Source organism: Peromyscus leucopus, chromosome X, assembly GCF_004664715.2.
Source record: "Peromyscus leucopus breed LL Stock chromosome X, UCI_PerLeu_2.1, whole genome shotgun sequence".
Classification (NCBI taxonomy): domain Eukaryota; kingdom Metazoa; phylum Chordata; class Mammalia; order Rodentia; family Cricetidae; genus Peromyscus; species Peromyscus leucopus.
In genome coordinates, this window is record NC_051083.1 from 3,958,093 (window position 1) to 3,978,808 (window position 20,716).

General features: G+C 35.5%; 1 protein-coding gene across 1 annotated transcript; it reads left to right on the forward strand.

Moving 5' to 3' along the window:
* Positions 1-11,274: 11,274 nt before the first annotated feature.
* LOC114700713 (zinc finger protein 850-like) lies at positions 11,275-18,727 on the forward strand. The gene is made up of 5 exons (XM_028880400.1): positions 11,275-11,392; positions 11,588-11,648; positions 12,799-17,003; positions 17,088-17,745; positions 18,652-18,727. Exons 1-5 carry the CDS (start codon positions 11,275-11,277, stop codon positions 18,725-18,727), a joined length of 5,118 nt encoding a protein of 1,705 aa, XP_028736233.1.
* The last annotated feature ends 1,989 nt before the right edge of the window (positions 18,728-20,716 follow it).

The window sequence follows — 20,716 nt, forward strand, 5'->3', positions numbered from 1 at the left end:
TTTTTTTAATTTTAGACAAAAAGAGAGGAGATGTGGTGGTATTGTGTTCACCAAAATATTGTGTACTCTAATAAAAATATCTGGGGTCATAGAACAGACAGCCACTAGATACAAAGGCTAGAAAATGGTGGCACTCACACCTTTAATCCTAGCATCCCAGAGATAGAAATCCCTCTGGATCTCTGTGAGTTCAAGGCCACATTGGAAATAGCCAAGCATGGTGACACGCCTTTAATCCCAGAAAGCCAGCCTTTAATCCCAGGGAGTGGTGGTAGAAAGCAGGAAGATATATAAGGCGTGAGGGTGAGAAACTAGAAGCATTTTGGCTGGTTAAGCATTTGGCTGGTTAAGCATTCAGGCTTTTGAGCAGTAATTCAGCTGAGACCCATTCCGGATGAGAACTCAGAGGCCTCCAGTCTGAGGAAACAAGACCAGCTGAGGATCCGGCGAGGTGAGATAGCTGTGGCTTGCTCTGTCTCTCTGATCTACCAGCATGGACCCCTGATAACTGGCCTCGGGTTTGATTTTATTAATAAGAACCTTTAAGATTCCTGCTACAACTGTAGTTACTTTAGTTTAACCAAAATAGAAGATCTGGATACATTGTGTGGCCCTGCATAACAAGACTGCTATTTCCTGGTTTAAGATGTGTACAGCCTGAATAAATGGTGTGAGTATTCTTTGGTGTACTGTAATACAAATAGCTAGTTTCTTGAGTACATGGTCATAAAGCCTATTTCAAATTTTAACATATTTTTGGAATTAAAATTGCATCATTTCCACCTTCTCTTTTCTGCCTTCAAGTCAAGTGTATCAGTCATTCCAGGCTGGACTTTGATTGGTCACTGAGAAAGTAAATGAAACAGGGGAATGAATGCTCTAATGCAGCCCAGGCTTTTATTGGCAGTGGCTATGCAGACACTCCATTGTAGGAATGTGAATTCATTGTGCAGATCTTACAAGCTCGTCATAGTACAAACAATGAGGGGTGGGAAAGAGCCTTAAAATTTACCAGTTTTGTTTACATTTGGGATTACAAATATGCAATCAGTTAACCACTTATAGGTGAGCTATAAATATCCCAAGTGGCCATTTACAGGGCTCCAGAGATCAGGTTCCTTGGCCAGGAGATTGTCATGCCTCCATTGAAATGTTAGGTCTGTGCCAAGACAGAGATTCTATTCTTGAGACCAAGGGCCTTTTTCTCTTAACAAGTCTTTACTTCATTTAACTTTCCTCCTTCTTAGCCCCTAGGACCACTTAGCATCAGAGATCAAACTCCTAAACACTTGAAACTGCAAAGAGTCCTAGTGACACATCTGGCTTTTAGTCAAGAAACAACTTGTTATATTGCTTTGGTATCTTTTCAACCTAAATTCCCTCGCTGAATTCTTCCTCCCATTCTTATTCCACATCCCTCTGCAGAGGTAACACTAACTGACATTATGGGATTGAAACAATGACTGATGTGGCTTCTTCCAGCTGAATTTTGGTTACCAGGTAGCAGTATTGGGATACCCTTCCATTGGTCCTCTTGTAAAGTTTTAACTTATGGATATAGACAGGAATAGAATTCCTTTGGTGATGTCTGAAAAAAGTTAAGCTGTCTAAAGTCCATAAGACATTCTTGATGAGCTACAATAGCACCCTTCTATTGCTTCTGTATTTTGAAAGAAAAGGTATTTAGTGTCGTTTGAATGCCCAGACAAGGTGGGACAGTCCTTAAATTTTTTTCCTGATTCACATGAAAGTCTATCAGATATGCTAGACTTGTAGGTCAAAATTGGATACCCCAATATTACAGAGGAAACTTGGGTGACTGTCCAGGCAGCCAGCTCTTTCTGTCATTTCTTACATTTTTTGGAAGTCACTTGCTATTAATTCCTGCTTGTGCAGGTATTATTATTTACTTCTCTGGTCTTTGATACAATTTAAGACTAGACAGCTATAAATTACTTTATTATGATAAAGAATAAGTTAGAAATAAAACTTTAGACTCACCAAGATAAGATAGATAATGCAATGTTTTCTCTGTTTTTGTCAAATACAAAGACTAGATATTGTAACTGTAATTCTAGCTTGATAACTATTTTGTTATTTGTAACTTTCTTATGTTAAAGTTAAAGCCTTCCCTTTTGATTAGACAGAGTGGGAAATGCTGTAGGAGGAACCTTTTGTATGCTGTAAATGTGTGTTGCTCTCATTGATTGATAATAAAAGTTTTTTGACCTCTAGCCAGGCAAACTAAAGCCAGGTAGCAAAGTCAAACAGAGAGACAGGGAGAAGGCAGGGCAGAGTCTGGAGATACTGGCCAGCTGTCCATGACATAAGATGCCAAAGAACCAGTAAGCCACATGTCATGTGGTGATAGATACATGGATCAGTAGGAATGGGTTAACTAAAACATAAGAACTCATTAGTTGTAAGCCTGAGCCATTAATTAAAGATTTGTAAGTAATATAAGCCTCTATGTCACAATTTAGGAAGCAACTGCCTGGTATAATTGGGTGAACAGGACAATAAGTTCTGCCTCCTTTTACAATCTATTGAATACCTGAAATTGGAATCCCCAGTCTGTGTACCTCCAGATTGTTGCAATCTCCAGATTATTAAGGGTCATTCCAGAAACCCAGCTTTCCACTGTGCCCTGTCTCAGGGTCAACACACCTGATGTAGCAGGATCATATCTAAGTTATCTATGATAATTTGAAAACAAGAGACTGAATTTATGGGTATCTGTGTAACTGTGGCATAATAAAACAAATAGGGTAATGTTCCTTCTGTTTTATTTCATGGAATAATTAATATGGGTTATAGATCTATTTAAATTGTTTATGTGATGTTGATTGAACTTTGGTAAGTAGTACTTAACAAGGAAATCATCTATTTATTTTAGAATTTCCAATTTGATGGAGTAAATATTTTAAAAGTATTTCCTTATGGTTATTTGGCTTTCCTTGTTGTCTATTGTCATGCCCACCATTTCATTTTTGATTTTACTAATTAGAATATTCTCTCTGTCTCTTAGTTAGTTTGGATGAGGGTTTGTCTGTCTTGTTGATTTTCTCAAAGAACTAGGTATGTTTCATTGATAACATTTTTCCTTGTTTCTATTTTGTTAAAGTTGACCCTCAATTTGATGCTTTCTTCCTGTCCTTTCTTTCTATTCCTCTTTGGTATGCTTAATGATTTTTGTTCTAGTGCCATCATGTGTTCTGTTTAGTTGCTACTATGAGATCTCTTCATTTTTCCCCCTTTTATGTAGGCACTCAGTGCTATGAAGTTTCCTCACATCATATTCATTTTACTCTCTAAGTTTTGGTTTGTTGTGTGTTCATTTCCCCTGACATCTAGAAAGTCTTTAATTTCATTTTTATCTCTTTCTTGTCCCATTTTCTTCAGTAGAGTTTTGTTCAGGTTCTATGAGTTTTTAAGATTTCTTTTTTATATCCAGTTCTAATCCATGGTGGCCTGATAGGATACAAGGAGTCCTTTCAATTTTCTTATATCTGTTGAGATTTGAATTCTGCCCAAGTTTGTCATCAGCTTTGGAGAAAATTTCATGTGGTGCTGAAAAGAAGGTATATATTTTTTTCTTTGAGTGGAATGTTCTGTGGTATCTATTTGGTTAATATGGCTTATAAAATCAATTAGCTACAATATTTCTCTGTTTGGTTTTTGTCTGTATGATATATCCATTGGTGCAAATGGGTTATTGAAGTCTACCACTATCAAGCCCTGTGTGAGAGTCAATGTCATTTAATCTGTGGAAGTGTTTTTTTTTTTTTACAAAAGTGGATGACCTTGTGTTTGGGGCATAGATATTAATAATTGAAATGTCATTTTGGTGCTTTTTCTTTGGTAAATAAAAAGGCTTCTTCCCTATCACTTTTGATTAATTTTTGTTTGTAGTTTATTTTGGTAGATAATAAAATGGCTATACAAGCCTGCTTCTTACTTCCAATTGCTTTAAATATGTTTTCCCCAGCCTTTCCCTTTTCGTAATCTCCGTCCTTGATGTTGAAGTATGTTTCTTTCTTTCCTTTTTTTTTTTTTTTTGGTTTTTTGAGACAGGGTTTCTCTGTGTAGCTTTGTGCCTTTCCTGGAGCTCACTTGGTAGCCCAGGCTGGCCTTGAACTCACAGAGATCTGCCTGGCTCTGCCTTCCGAGTGCTGGGATTAAAGGCATGTGCCACCACTGCCCAGCTGAAGTATGTTTCTTATATGTGGTGGAAGTTTGGATATTGTTTTTGAATCCATATTCTTTATATGTGTCTTCAATGGGCAATGGAGGCCATTGATATTGAGATATCAGGAACAAAGATTATTAATTCCTGTTATTATGTTTTTTATTGGTGGTGGTATGTGTATGAGAATATGTTTGTTTGTGTTTCCTTTTGGTTTTGTTGATGTGAGATTATTTATTTACTGTTTTTTCATGTGTTTACTTAGCTTGCTTGGTTTGGATTTTTTTCTGTAAGGTTGAATTTGTACATAGATATTGTTTAAATTTCACTTTTTCATAGCATAACTCATTTTCTTCATTTATTGTAATACAAAATTTTCTGGATAAATGAATATGAGATGGCATCTGTGCTTACTTAGAGCCTGCATCACATGTGTCCAAGACCTTATAATTTTAGAATCTCCATTGAGAAGAGAGGTATAATTCTCAGAGGTCTGCCTTTATAGTTTATTTGGGCTTTTCCCTTTGCAGCTTTTAATATTTTTGTTGTTGTTGTTGTTTTGTATGTTTAGAGATTTGGTTAATATGTGACAGGGTGACTTTCTTTTCTCAATCAATTTATTTGCTGTTTTGCTTGCTTCTTTGTACCTTCATCAGCACCTATTTTAACTTTGGAAATTTTTATTATATGATTTTATTGAAAATATATTTTTGACATTTATCCTGGGTTTTTTCTCTTTTTTCTATTCTGTCATTTATAGGTTTGGTCTCTGCATAACGTCCTGGTTGTTTTGCATCAAGTAATTTTTATATTTGACTTTTTTTTTTTTTTTTTGGTTTTTCGAGACAGGGTTTCTCTGTGTAGCTTTGCGCCTTTCCTGGAGCTCACGTGGTAGCCCAGGCTGGCCTCGAACTCACAGAGATCCGCCTGGCTCTGCCTCCCGAGTGCTGGGATTAAAGGCGTGCGCCACCACCGCCCGGCTATTTGACATTTTTTGACTGATGTATCCATTTCTTCTATTGTATCCCCAGTTCCTGAGATTTTTCTCTTCCATCTCTTTATTCTATTGGTGAATCTTGGCATTGTACTTCCTGGCATTGCTTCAGTTTCTGTCTTCTTTGTTTTTTCTATTTCCATTTTTATGTCTTAAGCAATTTTATTTGTTTCCTTCAACTATTTGTTTGTTAAGTTGTTTATTGGTTTACTTCAATTGTTTGTTTTTTCCTAGTTTTCTTGGAAGAATATATTGATTTCCTCTAATTGTCTATGCCTTCATGAATTTATTTAAGGAATTTACCCATTTTCTTTTTAAGGATGTCTATCATCTCCGTATAGTTTGTTTTAAGGTCTTTTTCTTGTATTTCTGCTATATTAGAATATTCAGGGCCTATTGTGATAGTATTGCTGAGTTCTGTTGGTGCCATGTTGCTATGACTGTTATTATATTCCTATTCTTGGCATCTGTGTTTTGGGTGATTATAGGTCTAGGTGCTTGATTCTAACTTCATCTTGATTGGATTGGAGTTTTGTTTCTGGGTTTCTGTTTGTTCTCTGGAGTTTCAGACTATGTGTTGATTGAGTGTTGCTTTTTGTCCTGGCCTTTTTGGCTGTTGTTTTCAAGAAAGAAGGCTTGGTGTTGTTGTTAGAAGCTGGGGGAAAATAAATGTAGGAGAGCTGATATTAGAGATCCACATTAGACATGAGAAGGAAGAGGGGAAGATGCCTCTGGTGTTCTACTCCAGTGATAGGGGCAATTTTTAAAATACAATCTAGGGTAAGAGGCATTGTGTTAAATCTACAAGCATCTTAACTGGTCTTCTGGAAAGTGTAGTAAATAATTGAACAGGGGGTGTCTGCCCCAGTTCAGTGATTTGACTCAGATATGAAGTAAGTAGGGAAGAGTAGGTGGGGATGGATTTGGAATCCACAGGAGACATAGAAAGAGGAAAAGCTGCAGCTGGAATTCTATTTTAGCACTTGGGGCGACCCTGAGTATTAGGTCCTGGGTAACAGAGAGAGGGGAAAGCCTGTAGATAGGCTACCTGATTCCATACCCAGCATCTTAACACTGATTCATTAGGTTCCTAGAGAATTTATTTTTCATTTATTCATTTTATTATTTAAGTTTCTGTTGTGGTTAATCTGTGAAGCACTTTTAGTTTATTGGATAAAAAGTACTATGTGGGCTGTGCACGTCATTCAGCAATATTCTTCTTGGGGGACTTCAGATACCAGCACTCAATTTGGGAGGCTTATAACTATCTGATATCCCCAGATCCAGGGATCTGATATGTTCTTTGCTGTGTCACCTATACACAGGGAAAATATGCTTTTTCATGCATACAAATATACACATAAAATGTGGCTAGATTCATTTTCAAAAGCCCTTATGACTTATAAAACAATTACGGGAAATCAGGTTGCTTTAGGTATATAATAGAAGTCATACAATATTTATTTAAAAAACTATTATCTTTCATTTGTTTTGAAAATATTCTCTTTTCTCACTCTGATTCAGACTTACATTCAATCTTCAATCATAGGAAAGAAAATTATTCCTAAATGATCTAATAGATATCCTTTTCTTTAGCAAAAGAGAATGAGATAATTTTAGTAGCCAAAACTATTTTCAACAGTGTAGAAATATCAGGAAATTCAAGGAAATCTATCTAATTTTGTTGGAAGAGTCCTTCTAACCAATTTTCTATTATTGGGGAAAATAACTGGAGTGAACAGGATGAGTGGTGGTCAGTGTTTTCTTTCATTTTGGTTTTCATTAGAATGTAATATTTCTTGTTCAAGTGACAATATTATATTTGCATGTCTGCTTTCTGTCTCCTTTTATCAGTGGTACCATCTATGTTCTGTGATTATTTTTATTAGCTATAATCTAGTTACATTTTTTCTCTGGAAAATGATGAACCTTCACTTATTTTTATTTTCTGGAAAACTAATCCATTAAGTTAGGAGTTCCTTTAATTTATTGGTTTGGTGACTTTCTGTGGAGAAACAAATTTTAGTTTCCTTTTCTTGCTTTTAGAAACTAGTATTTCTCCATTTTTTAGCATGTCTGTTTCTATTTGCTATTATCATCAATATTTGCATTTTTGTTATCTAAGTTATTAATGTAGTTGACACATTGGTTTTTGTATGTCAAATCTTCTCTTATATTACAGTCTTTGTGTCCTAATTACTTCCAGATGTCAACAATTCAGATTCTACAGTCACATTTGTAAACATCAGTTGAGGATGTGCCCCATGGCTGGTTGCTAAGTCTTTGAGAGATTTTGTTGATTGATGATTGATGGGTGATAGCCCTTCCACTGAGTGTGCAATATTTGTTAGAAAGTTGGCCTGCACTGGATAAGACAGTAAACCAAGCATGAAACAATGACCATGTAAGAGAGAAAGCCAGGAAATTCCTCGTGACTTTTTCCTTCATTTGCTAGATAGAATTTCTATTCCAAGCTCCATCACAATGATGCATTGTGATCTGGCAGAATGAACCAAATAAGCACATTCTTTACCTGAGTTGCTTTTGTTTAGAGAATTAAATCAGAGCAAGAAAAAAGCAAGTTCCAACAGAATGTGCTAAACCAAAAGTGATTTTTGTCATTCAGTGGACTGGCAATGATGACTTTTGAAGGAATGTTGAAGATAACAAAATTTAGATGAGAGAAGCTGCACACAGAACTTAATTGGTTATTCTTGTAGTACTTGGAATAAAGTATTGTTGAAGGTACTGCAAACAGTGGAGGTAGAGGACAAAAGATTTCAGTGGGAATTAAGAAAGAGGTTATTTGTGTGATATTTTGGCAACTATCCTTTCTTATTATGCCATGTCCCCCAAAAATTGAGTAAGGCAGAATTAAAAAAATGGGGCTGATTTCTTAGGTGGAATATTTACTCCCTTTGATGCCTATTACTTATGATTCATTCAGGACTACAGTGGAAAAAAATCAAAAAGTATACCATAAATGTATGAAAAGTCTATGGGTTGTAGAGAAAAATAGGACTATTCATTTTCAGATGACAGTCAAATGCTGAACAGAGACAGGAATTTTCAGGAGGATTATCAACACTGAAAAAAAGGCCTTTACTCTGCATTGGAAGCCTTGCAAGTTGCCCTAAGGGTAAGAATCCATCCTTCTATGCTGTCAGTTAAGAGAGGGATTAGACAAAGCGATTCCCACTCCCAGTAAGGAACTTCATATGATTCAAGCATGGTAGGGGCCATCAGAACTTAGAAGCCAAATTGGGGGAATCATTGATGTTGAACTGGTTATGGAAACCAGAATGATGTAAAATTTAAGATCATACATTGTTAGTCTAGGTTTTCAGATCAGCAATGTTGTAGGCATCTGTGTTTGGTATGGTAAGAGCCCCAGTGAAAAGACTATGAGAGTTCATTGCAGGACACTATGAGGATAAAGCCTGGGTTGCATTTTGAGATCATAGATGTTCAGATAGTTATGCTATGAGACATCTTTCATGGACAGTTGCATATATGGAGTGGAAGTAACCAAAGAGAGATTTATATGGGAAGTTGTGGGATGAGAGCCCTCTAAGCCCTTTGAACATGGAGCCCCATGTGTCTGACTCAGTACTACTAGATTTGATGGTTGCCCTGCTCGGTTTCATTCTTCCATTTTTACAATTTTTCCTCACTGTGTCTCAGTTCCTCTCCTGTGGAATGGGAATGGGTTTTCTGTGCCATTTATATGTTGGAAAGATTTAAATTGTTTTCTGATTTGATAAGATGACACAGTCAAGAATTTTTCTTGAGTGTCAAAAGAGACTTTGGACATTTGAACAGTGTAGGGGCTGTTGCAGGCAATGAGTATCATTGAGGTGACTAAATGCATGTCCTTCATGGATAATCCTGAGCCTATAGTAACCTAGGTCAGAATCTAGTCAACTGAATGAAAAGCTCCCAGATAGTATGAGGTATTTCAACATGTGTCTCTCCTTGGCAGCTTTTTTTTTGGGGGGGGGGGGTGTTTGTGGAACCTTAAGTAGAAGGGACATCTCTAGATAAAATATCTGATTGGGGGGTATGATATGTGTCTTTATAGTCTCAATTCATTTCCTTTTCTATGTTTCTACTGTGTTGTGTATGAAATGAATCAGGAAACTTCCTTCTTGTGCTGTCATGGCTTCACCACCATTATTTATGGTATTACAAAATCACATCAGATACAATTGAACAAATGGTATTCAATGTAAGCCATTTTTACTATCCTGATTTTTTTTAATTTTGCTGTTGTTTGTTTGTTTATTTCTGGTGAAAAACTTTGTCTGGGTAGCCCTGACTGTCCTAAACATATTTTTGTTCACAAGGCTGGCCTAGAACTCAGAGATTCATCTGACTCTTTCTCCAACTTGCTGAGATTAAAGTTTGGCCATCATCATCATCTATATATATATTTGGTGATGGGTCTACTGTATACATTTTTGTATATGTCAAGCATATGCTGTTTTGCTGAGCTTTACTCCCAGCTTGAATTTTGAAATTTGACAGAGGATATCATTCTGTTTCCCAGAATGGCAATATTTGGAGATGTAATTCTAAACGGTCTTATTAAATAAGAAACAGAGAGCCAAATGCAGAGTTAAAAGTGCAGAGATCAGAGAGCAGTAGCCAAGAGTTAAGACCAGCTTCTCACCACTGCTGCTCCTGCCATCCTACACCAGAGAGAGAGAGAGAGAGAGAGAGAGAGAGAGAGAGAGAGAGAGACCTACTTGCTGTTTGTCTGTATTTTTATTGCGTTTCTCTTCTGCCTTCTCATTGGCTCTAGATCCAACCACATGACTTTCTTGTCACTGCCTGTCTATACAGACCTCCAGGTCTCTATGGTTGGTACTTAGTTTAAAGTTGTGTATGACCATGCTGACTATGTCCTTGAACACAGACTCTGCCTGCCATGTGACTGGATTAAGGGCATGTGCCACCACTGCCAGATTTCTGCTTAACGGCTATAACCTCTGATCCCCAGGCAATTTTATTTACTAATCTATAAATAAAATCACATTTCAGCACAAATAAATATCACCATAAGTATTCCTGACAGTAATAGTGCCTGGGACTTCTCAGTCATTAAATTACAGATGTGTGACATTCTTTCTGCTTGTTGTGTTTATTTTGATTTTTTAATAAATATGATTCTCTTTACTGTATACATTGATATGTACCACACATGTGTCTGACACTCACAGTAGTCAAAAGAAGGTCTTAGAATTCATGAGCTTGGAATAATGAACAGGTGTGTGATCCCCCATTTAAGTACTGACAATTGAACCCAACTATATGCAAGACCAGCAAGAGCTCTTAATTTCTGAGTCATTTGTCCTGACCTCTGTTGATTGTTTATAATCAATAGGGATATTGCGAAGGTTATCATCTGCATATTTGTAACTGTTTAAATAAACAGTTCATTTTAGTAAGATCTATTAAAGTACAGTTTAAATTGCAGCAATGCAGGTTTCTGGAAGATGAATACAGAACTGGAGTGAATGCCTAATTCTTTGAAGCAAGTTCAGAAAAAAAAGTCTCTGAGTGTATTCTATCTTTGTTGTACATTTCATTGATGTTTGCAGTGCAGACAGGTTCTTAATATTTACTTTTTGCTGTCCAGGAAATGATTGCATAGACTAGGCTAACTTTTAACCCAAAAGCATATATATCTGCCTCTGCTTTCTCAGTTCTGGGATTAAAGGCATGAGCCAATGTACCAAGCTTACTGATCATTTTTGTAGTTAGTAATTATTCATACAATTTCTCTGATAGGTACTCAGTACTGCTGATATGTTTGATTGTCTCTCTATGTCTGTTAATAGGCATTTCTCTTGCAAGCTAATACCCTATTCAAAGTATTCAGAAATAATATAGGTAAACCTCCTATTCTGTTTCATTCTAAAATAAGTTGATGGATAAATTGTAATGTCTGGGTTATAGAGTAAGTGCGGGAGGCACCAGAATTACATGACTACATTGTCAAAGAAGCATGCATTTACAATGTTGTCAGTATCATGCTTTTTGTTATATTCATATGTATAGCATGTTTATGTATGGCATATTTTAGGATGCCATGAAATATGATGTGCGTGTCAATTTCACTGAAGAGGAGTGGGCATTCCTGGATCCTTCACAGGAATATCTCATCGAAGATGATATGCTGGAGACATATTTGAACCTCACTGGTCTAGGTAAAATTTCCTTCACATTTTAAATTAAGGCAACAACTGTCCTCAGTTATTGATGTTCTTTGGTAATTCTGATTATAAATAAGGAAGAGTGAGGTGACTAAATCAGGCATGGTTTTAATGATCACTGAAGATAGAAACTCAAATTTTGCCCAATTTCCTGTAATATTTCACACATTTCCTCATCCTATATTTTAGGATACACTTGGGAAGATCTTGAATTTGAAGAAAATTGTCAAAGTTTTCAAAGTCATGAAAGGTAATTTTCATGTGCAAGCTGATACAAATGTGTCCCTGGATATATTTTAATGTATCTTGAGGTTTTAAAGAAATGCAGCATTGTAAGTAATCACAGCTCAAAATACATTCATAGCCATTAAATGTTCACAATCCATATACCTGAAAGGCCATTAAGTGAATTGTGTTAGTAGATCATTCTTTGTAGAAGGAAAAAAAATGAATCAATACCTTAACAGAAATCAGTAATTAAATAATAGATCTATCAGAACTATGCTGTGGAATTGCTGCTTCATTTAGTTTCATATCATTCATATTACCAAAGGTCTACACATTGAATTTGTTTTAAGTGTATTTTTAAAACCTTCTAATAAACAAGTAGTCCATAGTAAAGCCAGTGTTACTCTCTAGTTGTTCTGACTCTGCTAAGTTTAGTGAGTTGGGTAGTTAGAGTAAAGAGTTAAGGGGGGGGGGTTGTTGTGCAGAAGGCTTAAAGTATATACCACATGTCTGTGAGGAAAAAAATGTCAAGCTGTGTGGAGATATTATACATATGCTTTATTTGTTATTCTTCATTTACTAGGTATATCATGTCACTCTGTATACAAGACATAAGAACATAGGGATATGGAAAGAAACAATGTGTCCATTTCCATTTCAGAACAAATAAAATTTCTGTAGTAGTCCCATGCTGAGTAGCCAAACTTAATGTGATTCAAGATTACATGTAATTGGTTTTACAGCATAATTGGGAATACATCAGCAAACACTGAAGAAAAGACCTATGAGTCGTGAGAATGTGTAATCTTCTGTCTGTCCTGGTTCATTTTGCAAATATAGTAGGATTCCCAGTATAGGGCAATGACTTAGGAAATAAGTGTGATAATGGTCTGAATTCCTCCAATTCTTTTTATCTATGTGAAAAATCTCATTTAGAAAAAAGATTACATAAAAGTGAGTGATGTAATGAAGGCTCTTACCATCACAGGCATCTATTTGCAAAATATTCCTAAATTAAGGGGAACAGCAAAAGTGTAAGCAAAGAGACAAGGACTAAGATTTGATTCCTCTTTACATGTACACCAAATTCTAAAATTTATTCAAACAGAAATAATTATGTAACCACGTATTGACTGTGGTAAAGCTTTTACATTATCAAATTATCCTTGCAGGACTGAAATAGCACACACTGGAGAGAAACCCTATGATTGTAAGGAATATGGTAAAGTTGAAAACAGTGTTCTTCAAAGTGACAAAAGAACACATACTGGAGAGAAACCCTATGATTGTAAAGAATATGGTAAAGCTTTTGATCAAAACAGTGTCCTTCAAAGTCATGAAAGAACACATACTGGAGAGAAACTCTATGAAAGGAAAGAATATAGTGAAGCTTTTGATCAAAACAGTGTTCTTCAAAGTGATGAAAGAAGACATACTGGTGAGAAACCCTATGAATGGAAGGAATATGGTAATGCCTTTGATCAAAACAGTGTTCTTCAAAGTGATGAAAGAACACATAATGGAGAGAAACCCTATGAATGGAAGGAATATGGTGAAGCTTTTGATCAAAATAGTGTTCTTCAAAGTGATGAAATAACACATACTGGTGAGAAACCCTATGAATGGAAGAAATATGGTAATGCCTTTGATCAAAACAGTGTTCTTCAAAGTGATGAAAGAACACATAATGGAGAGAAACCCTATGAATGGAAGGAATATGGTGAAGCCTTTGACCAAAACAGTGTTCTTCAAAGTGATGAAAGAACACATACTGGAGAGAAATCCTATGAATATAAGGAATATGGTGAAGCTTTTTATCAAAACAATGTTCTACAAAGTGATGAAAGAACACATACTGGAGAGAAACCCTATGAATATACGGAATATGGTGAAGCTTTTGATCAAAATAGTGTTCTTCAAAGTCATGAAAGAACACATACTGGAGAGAAACCGTATGAATATAAAGAATATGGTGAAACTTTTTATCAAATCAGTGTTCTTCAAAGTGATGAAAGAACACACAGTGGAGAGAAACCCTATGAATGGAAGGAATATGGTGAAGCCTTTGATGAAAACAGTGTTCTTCAAAGTGATGAAAGAACATATACTGGAGAGAAACCCTATGACTGGACGGAATATGGTGAAGCCTTTGATCAAAACAGTGTTCTCCAAAGTGATGAAAGAACACATGCTGGAGAGAAACCCTATGAATATAAGGAATATGGTGAAGCCTTTGATCAAAACAGTGTTCTTCAAAGTGATGAAAGAACATATACTGGAGAGAAACCCTATGAATATAAGGAATATGGTGAAGCTTTTGATCAAAACAGTGTTCTTCAAAGTCATGAAAGAACACATACTGGAGAAAAACCCTATGATTGTAAGGAATATGGTGAAGCTTTTGATCAAATTATTGTTCTTCAAAGTGATGAAAGAACACATACTGGAGAGAAACCCTATGATTGTAAGGAATATGGTGAAGCTTTTTATCAAATCATTGTTCTTCAAAGTGATGAAAGAACACATACTGGAGAGAAACCCTATGAATGTAAGGAATATGGTGAAGCTTTTCATCAAATCAGTGTTCTTCAAAGTCATGAAAGAACACATACTGGAGATAAACCCTATGATTGTCAGGAATATGGTGAAGCTTTTGATCAAATCATTGTTCTTGAAAGTGATGAAAGAACACATACTGGAGAGAAACCCTATGAATGGAAGGAATATGGTGAAGCTTTTTATCAAAACAGTGTGCTTCAAAGTGACAAAAGAACACATACTGGAGAGAAACCCTATGATTGTAAGGAATATGGTAAAGCTTTTGAGCAAATTAGTGTTCTTCAAAGTGATGAAATAACACATACTGATGAGAAACCCTATGAATGTAAAGAATATGAAGCTTTTGATCAAAACAGTGTTCTTCAAAGTGATGAAAGAACATATACTGGAGAGAAACCCTATGAATGTAAGGAATATGGTGAAGCTTTTGACCAAAACAGTGTTCTTCAAAGTGATGAAAGAACACATACTGGAGAGAAACCCTATGAATATAAGGAATATGGTGAAGCCTTTGATCAAAACAGTGTTCTTCAAAGTGATGAAAGAACACATACTGGAGAGAAACCCTATGATTGTAAGGAATATGGTGAAGCTTTTGATCAAAACAGTGTTCTTCAAAGTCATGAAAGAACATATACTCGAGAGAAACCCTATGATTGTAAGGAATATGGTGAAACTTTTGATCAAATTATTGTTCTTCAAAGTGATGAAAGAACACATGCTGGAGAGAAACCCTGTGAATATAAGGAATATGGTGAAGCCTTTGATCAAAACAGTGTTCTTCAAAGTGATGAAAGAACACATACTGGAGAGAAACCCTATGAATATAAGGAATATGGTGAAGCTTTTGATCAAAACAGTGTTCTTCAAAGTCATGAAAGAACATATACTGGAGAGAAACCCTATGAATATAAGGAATATGGTGAAGCTTTTGATCAAAACAGTGTTCTTCAAAGTGATGAAAGAACACATACTGGAGAGAAACCCTATGAAAGGAAGGAATATGGTGAAGCTTTTTATCAAATCATTGTTCTTCAAAGTGACAAAAGAACACATACTGGAGAGAAACCCTATGATTGTAAGGAATATGGTAAAGCTTTTGAGCAAATTAGTGTTCTTCAAAGTGATGAAATAGGACATACTGATGAGAAACCCTATGAATGTAAAAAATATGGTGAAGCTTTTGATCAAAACAGTGTTCTACAAAGTGATGAAAGAACATATACTGGAGAGAAACCCTATGAATGTAAGGAATATGATGAAGCTTTTGACGAAAACAGTGTTCTTCAAAGTGATGAAAGAACACATACTGGAGAGAAACCCTATGAATGTAAGGAATATGGTGAAGCCTTTGATGAAAACAGTGTTCTTCAAAGTGATGAAAGAACACATACTGGAGAGAAACCCTATGAATGTAAGGAATATGGTGAAGCCTTTGATCAAAACAGTGTTCTTCAAAGTGATGAAAGAACACATACTGGAGAGAAACCCTATGAATATAAGGAATATGGTGAAGCTTTTTATCAAAACAGTGTTCTTCAAAGTGATGAAAGAACACATTCTGGAGAAAAACCCTATGAATGGAAGGAATATGATGAAGCCTTTGATCAAAATAGTGTTTTTCAAAGTCATGAAAGAACACATACTGGAGAGAAACCCTATGAATGGAAGGAATATGGTGAAGCTTTTGATCAAAATAGTGTGCTTCAAAGTAATGAAAGAACACATACTGGAGAGAAACCCTATGATTGTAAGGAATATGGTGAAGCTTTTGATCAAAACAGTGTTCTTCAAAGTCATGAAAGAACACATACTGGAGAGAAACCCTATGAAAGGAAAGAATATAGTGAAGCTTTTGATCAAAACAGTGTTCTTCAAAGTGATGAAAGAACACATACTGGAGAGAAACCCTATGAATGTAAGGAATATGGTGAAGCTTTTGGTCAAAACAGTGTTTTTCAGCATGATGAAAGAACACATACTGGAGAGAAACCATATGCATGTAACCAATGTAGTAAGGCCTTTGTACGTCGCAGTCATCTTCAAAGGCATAAAAGTACACATACTAGAGAGAAACCTTTTCAATGTAAGGAATGTGGTAAAACCTTTGCTCAAAACAGTGTTCTTCAAAGTCATGAAAGAACACATAGAGGAGAGAAACCCTATGAATGTAATCAATGTAGTAAAGCCTTTGTACGTCATAGTCATCTTCAAAGGCATAAAAGAACACATACTAGTGAGAAACCTTTTCAATGTAAGGATTGTGGTAAAACCTTTGCTCGCAACAGTGTTCTTCAAAGTCATGAAAGAACACATACTGGACAGAAACCATATGAATGTAATCAATGTAGTAAAGCCTTCATACGTCATAGTCATCTTCAAAGGCATAAAAGAACACATACTAAAGAGAAACCCTTTGAATGTAAGGAATGTGGTAAAGCCTTTGCTCAAAAGACTGTTCTTCAAAGTCATGAAAGAACACATACTGGAGAGAAACCCTATGAATGTAATCAATGTAATAAAGCCTTTGCACATCACAGTCATCTTCAAAGGCACAAAAGAACACATACTGGAGAGAAACCCTATGAATGTAGCCAATGTGGTAAAACGTTTTCTCAAAACAGTGTTCTTCAAAGTCATGAAAGAACACATACTGGAGAGAAATCATATGAATGTAACCTATGTAATAAAGCCTTTGTATGTCACAGTCATCTTCAAAGACATACAAAAACACATACTGGAGAGAAACCCTATGAATGTAGTCAGTGTGGCAAAGCCTTTGCTCAAAACAGTGTTCTTCAAAGCCATGAAAGAATACATACTGGAGAAAAATCATATGAATGCAATGTATGTAGTAAAACCTTTGTACGTCACAGTCATCTTCAAAGGCATAAAAGAATACATACTGGAGAAAAACCTTATGAATGTAATCAGTGTGGCAAAGCCTTTGCTGAAAACAGTATTCTTCAAAGTCATGAAAGAACACACACTGGAGAGAAACCATATGCATGTAACCAATGTAGTAAAACCTTTTTTCGTCTCAATCATCTTCGAAGGCATAAAAGGACACATACTGGAGAAAAACCGTATGAATGTAGCCAATGTGGTAAAGCCTTTGCTCGAAGCAGTATTCTTCAAAGTCATGAAAGAACACATACTGGAGAGAAACCCTATGAATGTAATCAATGTATTAAAGCCTTTACACATCATAGTCATCTTCAAAGGCATGAAAAAACACATACTGGAGATAAACCCTTTGAATGTTACCAATGTGGTAAAGCCTTTGCTCAAAACAGTGTTCTTCAAAGTCATGAAAGAACACATACTGGAGAGAAACCCTTTGAATGTAATCAATGTAGTAAAGCCTTTTTAAGTCATAGTCATCTTCAAAGGCATACAAGAACACATACTGGAGAGAAACCTTATGAATGTAACCAGTGTGGTAAAGCCTTTTCTCAAAACAGTGTTCTTCAAAGTCATGAAAGAACACATACTGGAGAGAAACCCTATGAATGTAATCAATGTAGTAAAGCCTTTGTACGTCATAGTCATCTTCAAAGGCATAAAAGAACACATACTAGAGAAACCCTATGAATGTAAAATCAATGTGGTAAAGCCTTTGCTCAAAACACTGTTCTTCAAAGTCATGAAAGAATACTTACTGGAGAGAAACCCTATGAATGTAACCAATGTAATAAAGCCTTTGTACATCACAGTCATCTTCAAAGGCCTAAAAGAACACATACCAGAGAGAAACCTTTGAATGTTAAGAATGTGGTAAAGCCTTTTCTCTTTTTTTAAAAAAATATTTATTTATTTATTATTTACACAGAAGAGGGTGCCAGATCTCATTACAGATGGTTGTGAGCCAACATGTGGGTGCTGGGAATTGAACTCAGGACCTCTGGAAGAACAGTCAGTGCTCTTAACCTCTGAGCCATCTCTCTAGCCCATTTTTTTAAACACCTTTTTTTTGAGGACTGGAGAGATGGCTCAGCGGTTAAGACCACTGGTTGTTCTTCCAGAGGTCCCAGGTTCAATTCCCAGCAACCACATGGTAGATCACAACCATCTATAATGAGATCTGGTACCCTCTTCTGGCCTGCAATTGTATATGCAGACAGAACACTGTATACATAATAAATAAATAAATCTTAAAAAAAAAAGCATGCATCACCATGCCTGGCAAATTCAAGAATTTTGAGCTGGGCGGCAGTGGCGCATGCCTTTAATCCCAGCACTCAGGAGGCAGAGCCAGGCGGATCTCTGTGAGTTCAAGGCCAGCCTAGACTACCAAGTGAGTTCCAGAAAAAGGCTCAAAGCTACACAGAGAAACCCTGTCTTGAAAAACCAAAAGAAAAAGGCCTTTTCTCAAAACAGCGTTCTTCAAAGTCACATACTGAAGAGAAATCCTATGAATGTAACTAATATAGTAAAGCCTTTATACATCACAGTCATCTTAAAAGACATGAAAGAACACATGCTGGAGAGAAACCGTTTGAATGTAACCAATGTGGCAAAGCCCTTTGCACATCACAATAATCTTAAAATACATTAAAGAAAACATACTGGAAAGTAATTCTACAAGAGTAATACTATTATTATTAAATTGGTATTTTAAAGCCTGTGAATATAACATTAGATTTTGAAGATCTAAAACAAACTCATACCAAAGGAAATGTGACGATAAAGGATTTTGTGAGATCTTCAGCCAACACACTTACATTCACTTACACAATTTTTCTTGAGAGAAAAATCTTACAAGTGTCAAAAATCTCTTCAAGCATTATGATGTCACTCTCTATTTGGTTTATACCTGCAAATTGACATGATCAAAAGGACTATGGATTTAAATGATATGGTAACTCTTTAGAATTTATACTTCTAATTTAGAATTAAAACTTAATGGATGTGTACTAATTCATTTCTCTTGCTGTGATATGACATCATGTCATTGTGAACATAAAAAAGTGTTTAATTTGCCCTTGGCTCCAGAGCATTACAGGATCAGCATGGAAGTGGCATGGAAACAAGTGTCAGACATGGCAGGTAAAGTGGGAAACTAAAAATTCACACCCTTAATCTGCCACATAAATCATAAAATGTAAATTGGAAATGGTACACACTCAGGCCATCCCCCAGTGATATATTTCCTCTAGCAGGGCAATATTTCCTAAATTTTCGCAAATAATACCATAGACTGAGAATGATTGATTTCTCTGATGTCAAGCCTACATGCTTGCTTTCTGTTACATGAACCAATACACGATGGAGAGAAACTCTGTAAGACTTCAGATGCCTCAAGACCTTTGTGACTAGAATTACAAAAGAAAAATATACATTAGTAAAAATTAGTTAAAGATTTGTTTTAATTTTAATTACATGTTGTCAGTCTATACTTGTACATGTGTATTCTGCTCCGAAAGAAGATTAGACCCTTGGAACTTCTTGTAGTGGGAATTACTGCAAGTTTTCAAAATTCTGATTTTGGTCCTGGGAATGAGTTTGTATTAAGATATTGGCCATGTCTCTAGCCTTGTAAATATTTTAGAGCTTTTTTAAAATGTCATATTGATACAAGAAAATAGGAAAGAACTAATACAAGAAAAAACCCTGTTCATGTAAACATTTGGTAAAACTTTAGACATCACAGTTGTCTTCAGTTTCAAGAAAAAGAAACTTGTAATATCCATTTTTCCTTGCAGTAAGTAAATTATTATACATGTTTACTAAAGCCTGATAAGATCATATTATGGCTTCTATTTTGCAACATTTGAAATATATGTTGAATTGGCTATATGTATGACAAATCCATTTAGTGAAGTTTATTTTGTGGTCCTTATATTCCTAGTGGGTTTTTTTCATGCTCTATTGTGCTTCACTTCATGGGAGATATTTTTCTGCTGCAATATATATAAGAATGGCCATCATCTAATTGGTGTATTTGTATTTAAATATCATGCAGCATATGACCATAATTTTCAAGTAAGGGTGTCTGTGCAAGGGTGGTTGATTTTTATTCCTGGTTTTATTTTTCATATTTTTAAATAAATTCCCTGGAAATGCTGTTTGTTATCCTGCCTAGCTTAGACATCAGTAATTAGTCTGGTTGATGATTCAACTCCTAATCCTCATGTATCGGTCTGCTAAGTACAATTCTAAGTGTACATAATGTACTCTCAAAATTTTTCTGTTTTGTAAAGACATTTTAACAATGTTAATGTTAAAATACTTAATAAACAATATAAAATGAAATTAAATACCTCATGTGTGTATGCAAAAAACATTTTATTATATGTATTTCCTCATCTTTAAGGTTTTCTTTTCATTTTTCTCAGGTATTGTTTTTTCTTTTTCTATTTAGAGCACTTTATTCTTTGTCTCAGGCTTTTCTCACACAATATAATTAAGAATTGCTTTGATCATTTAATTCTTTTTTTACCTTATTACCCAAACATTTATACATGATATATATGTATATATTTACGATTTTTTTTTCTCTTTTTTTATTTTATTTTACAATACCATTCA

Excerpts from the sequence above, each read along its gene's own strand:
- LOC114700713 (XM_028880400.1), top strand. The coding sequence starts at position 11,275 with ATGAAATATGATGTGCGTGTCAATTTCACTGAAGAGGAGTGGGCATTC. Across the intron at positions 11,649-12,798 it reads AGTTTTCAAAGTCATGAAAG|GACTGAAATAGCACACACTG; the intron begins GTAATTTTCATG and ends TTATCCTTGCAG. Across the intron at positions 17,746-18,651 it reads CGTCATAGTCATCTTCAAAG|ACATGAAAGAACACATGCTG; the intron begins GCATAAAAGAAC and ends TCATCTTAAAAG.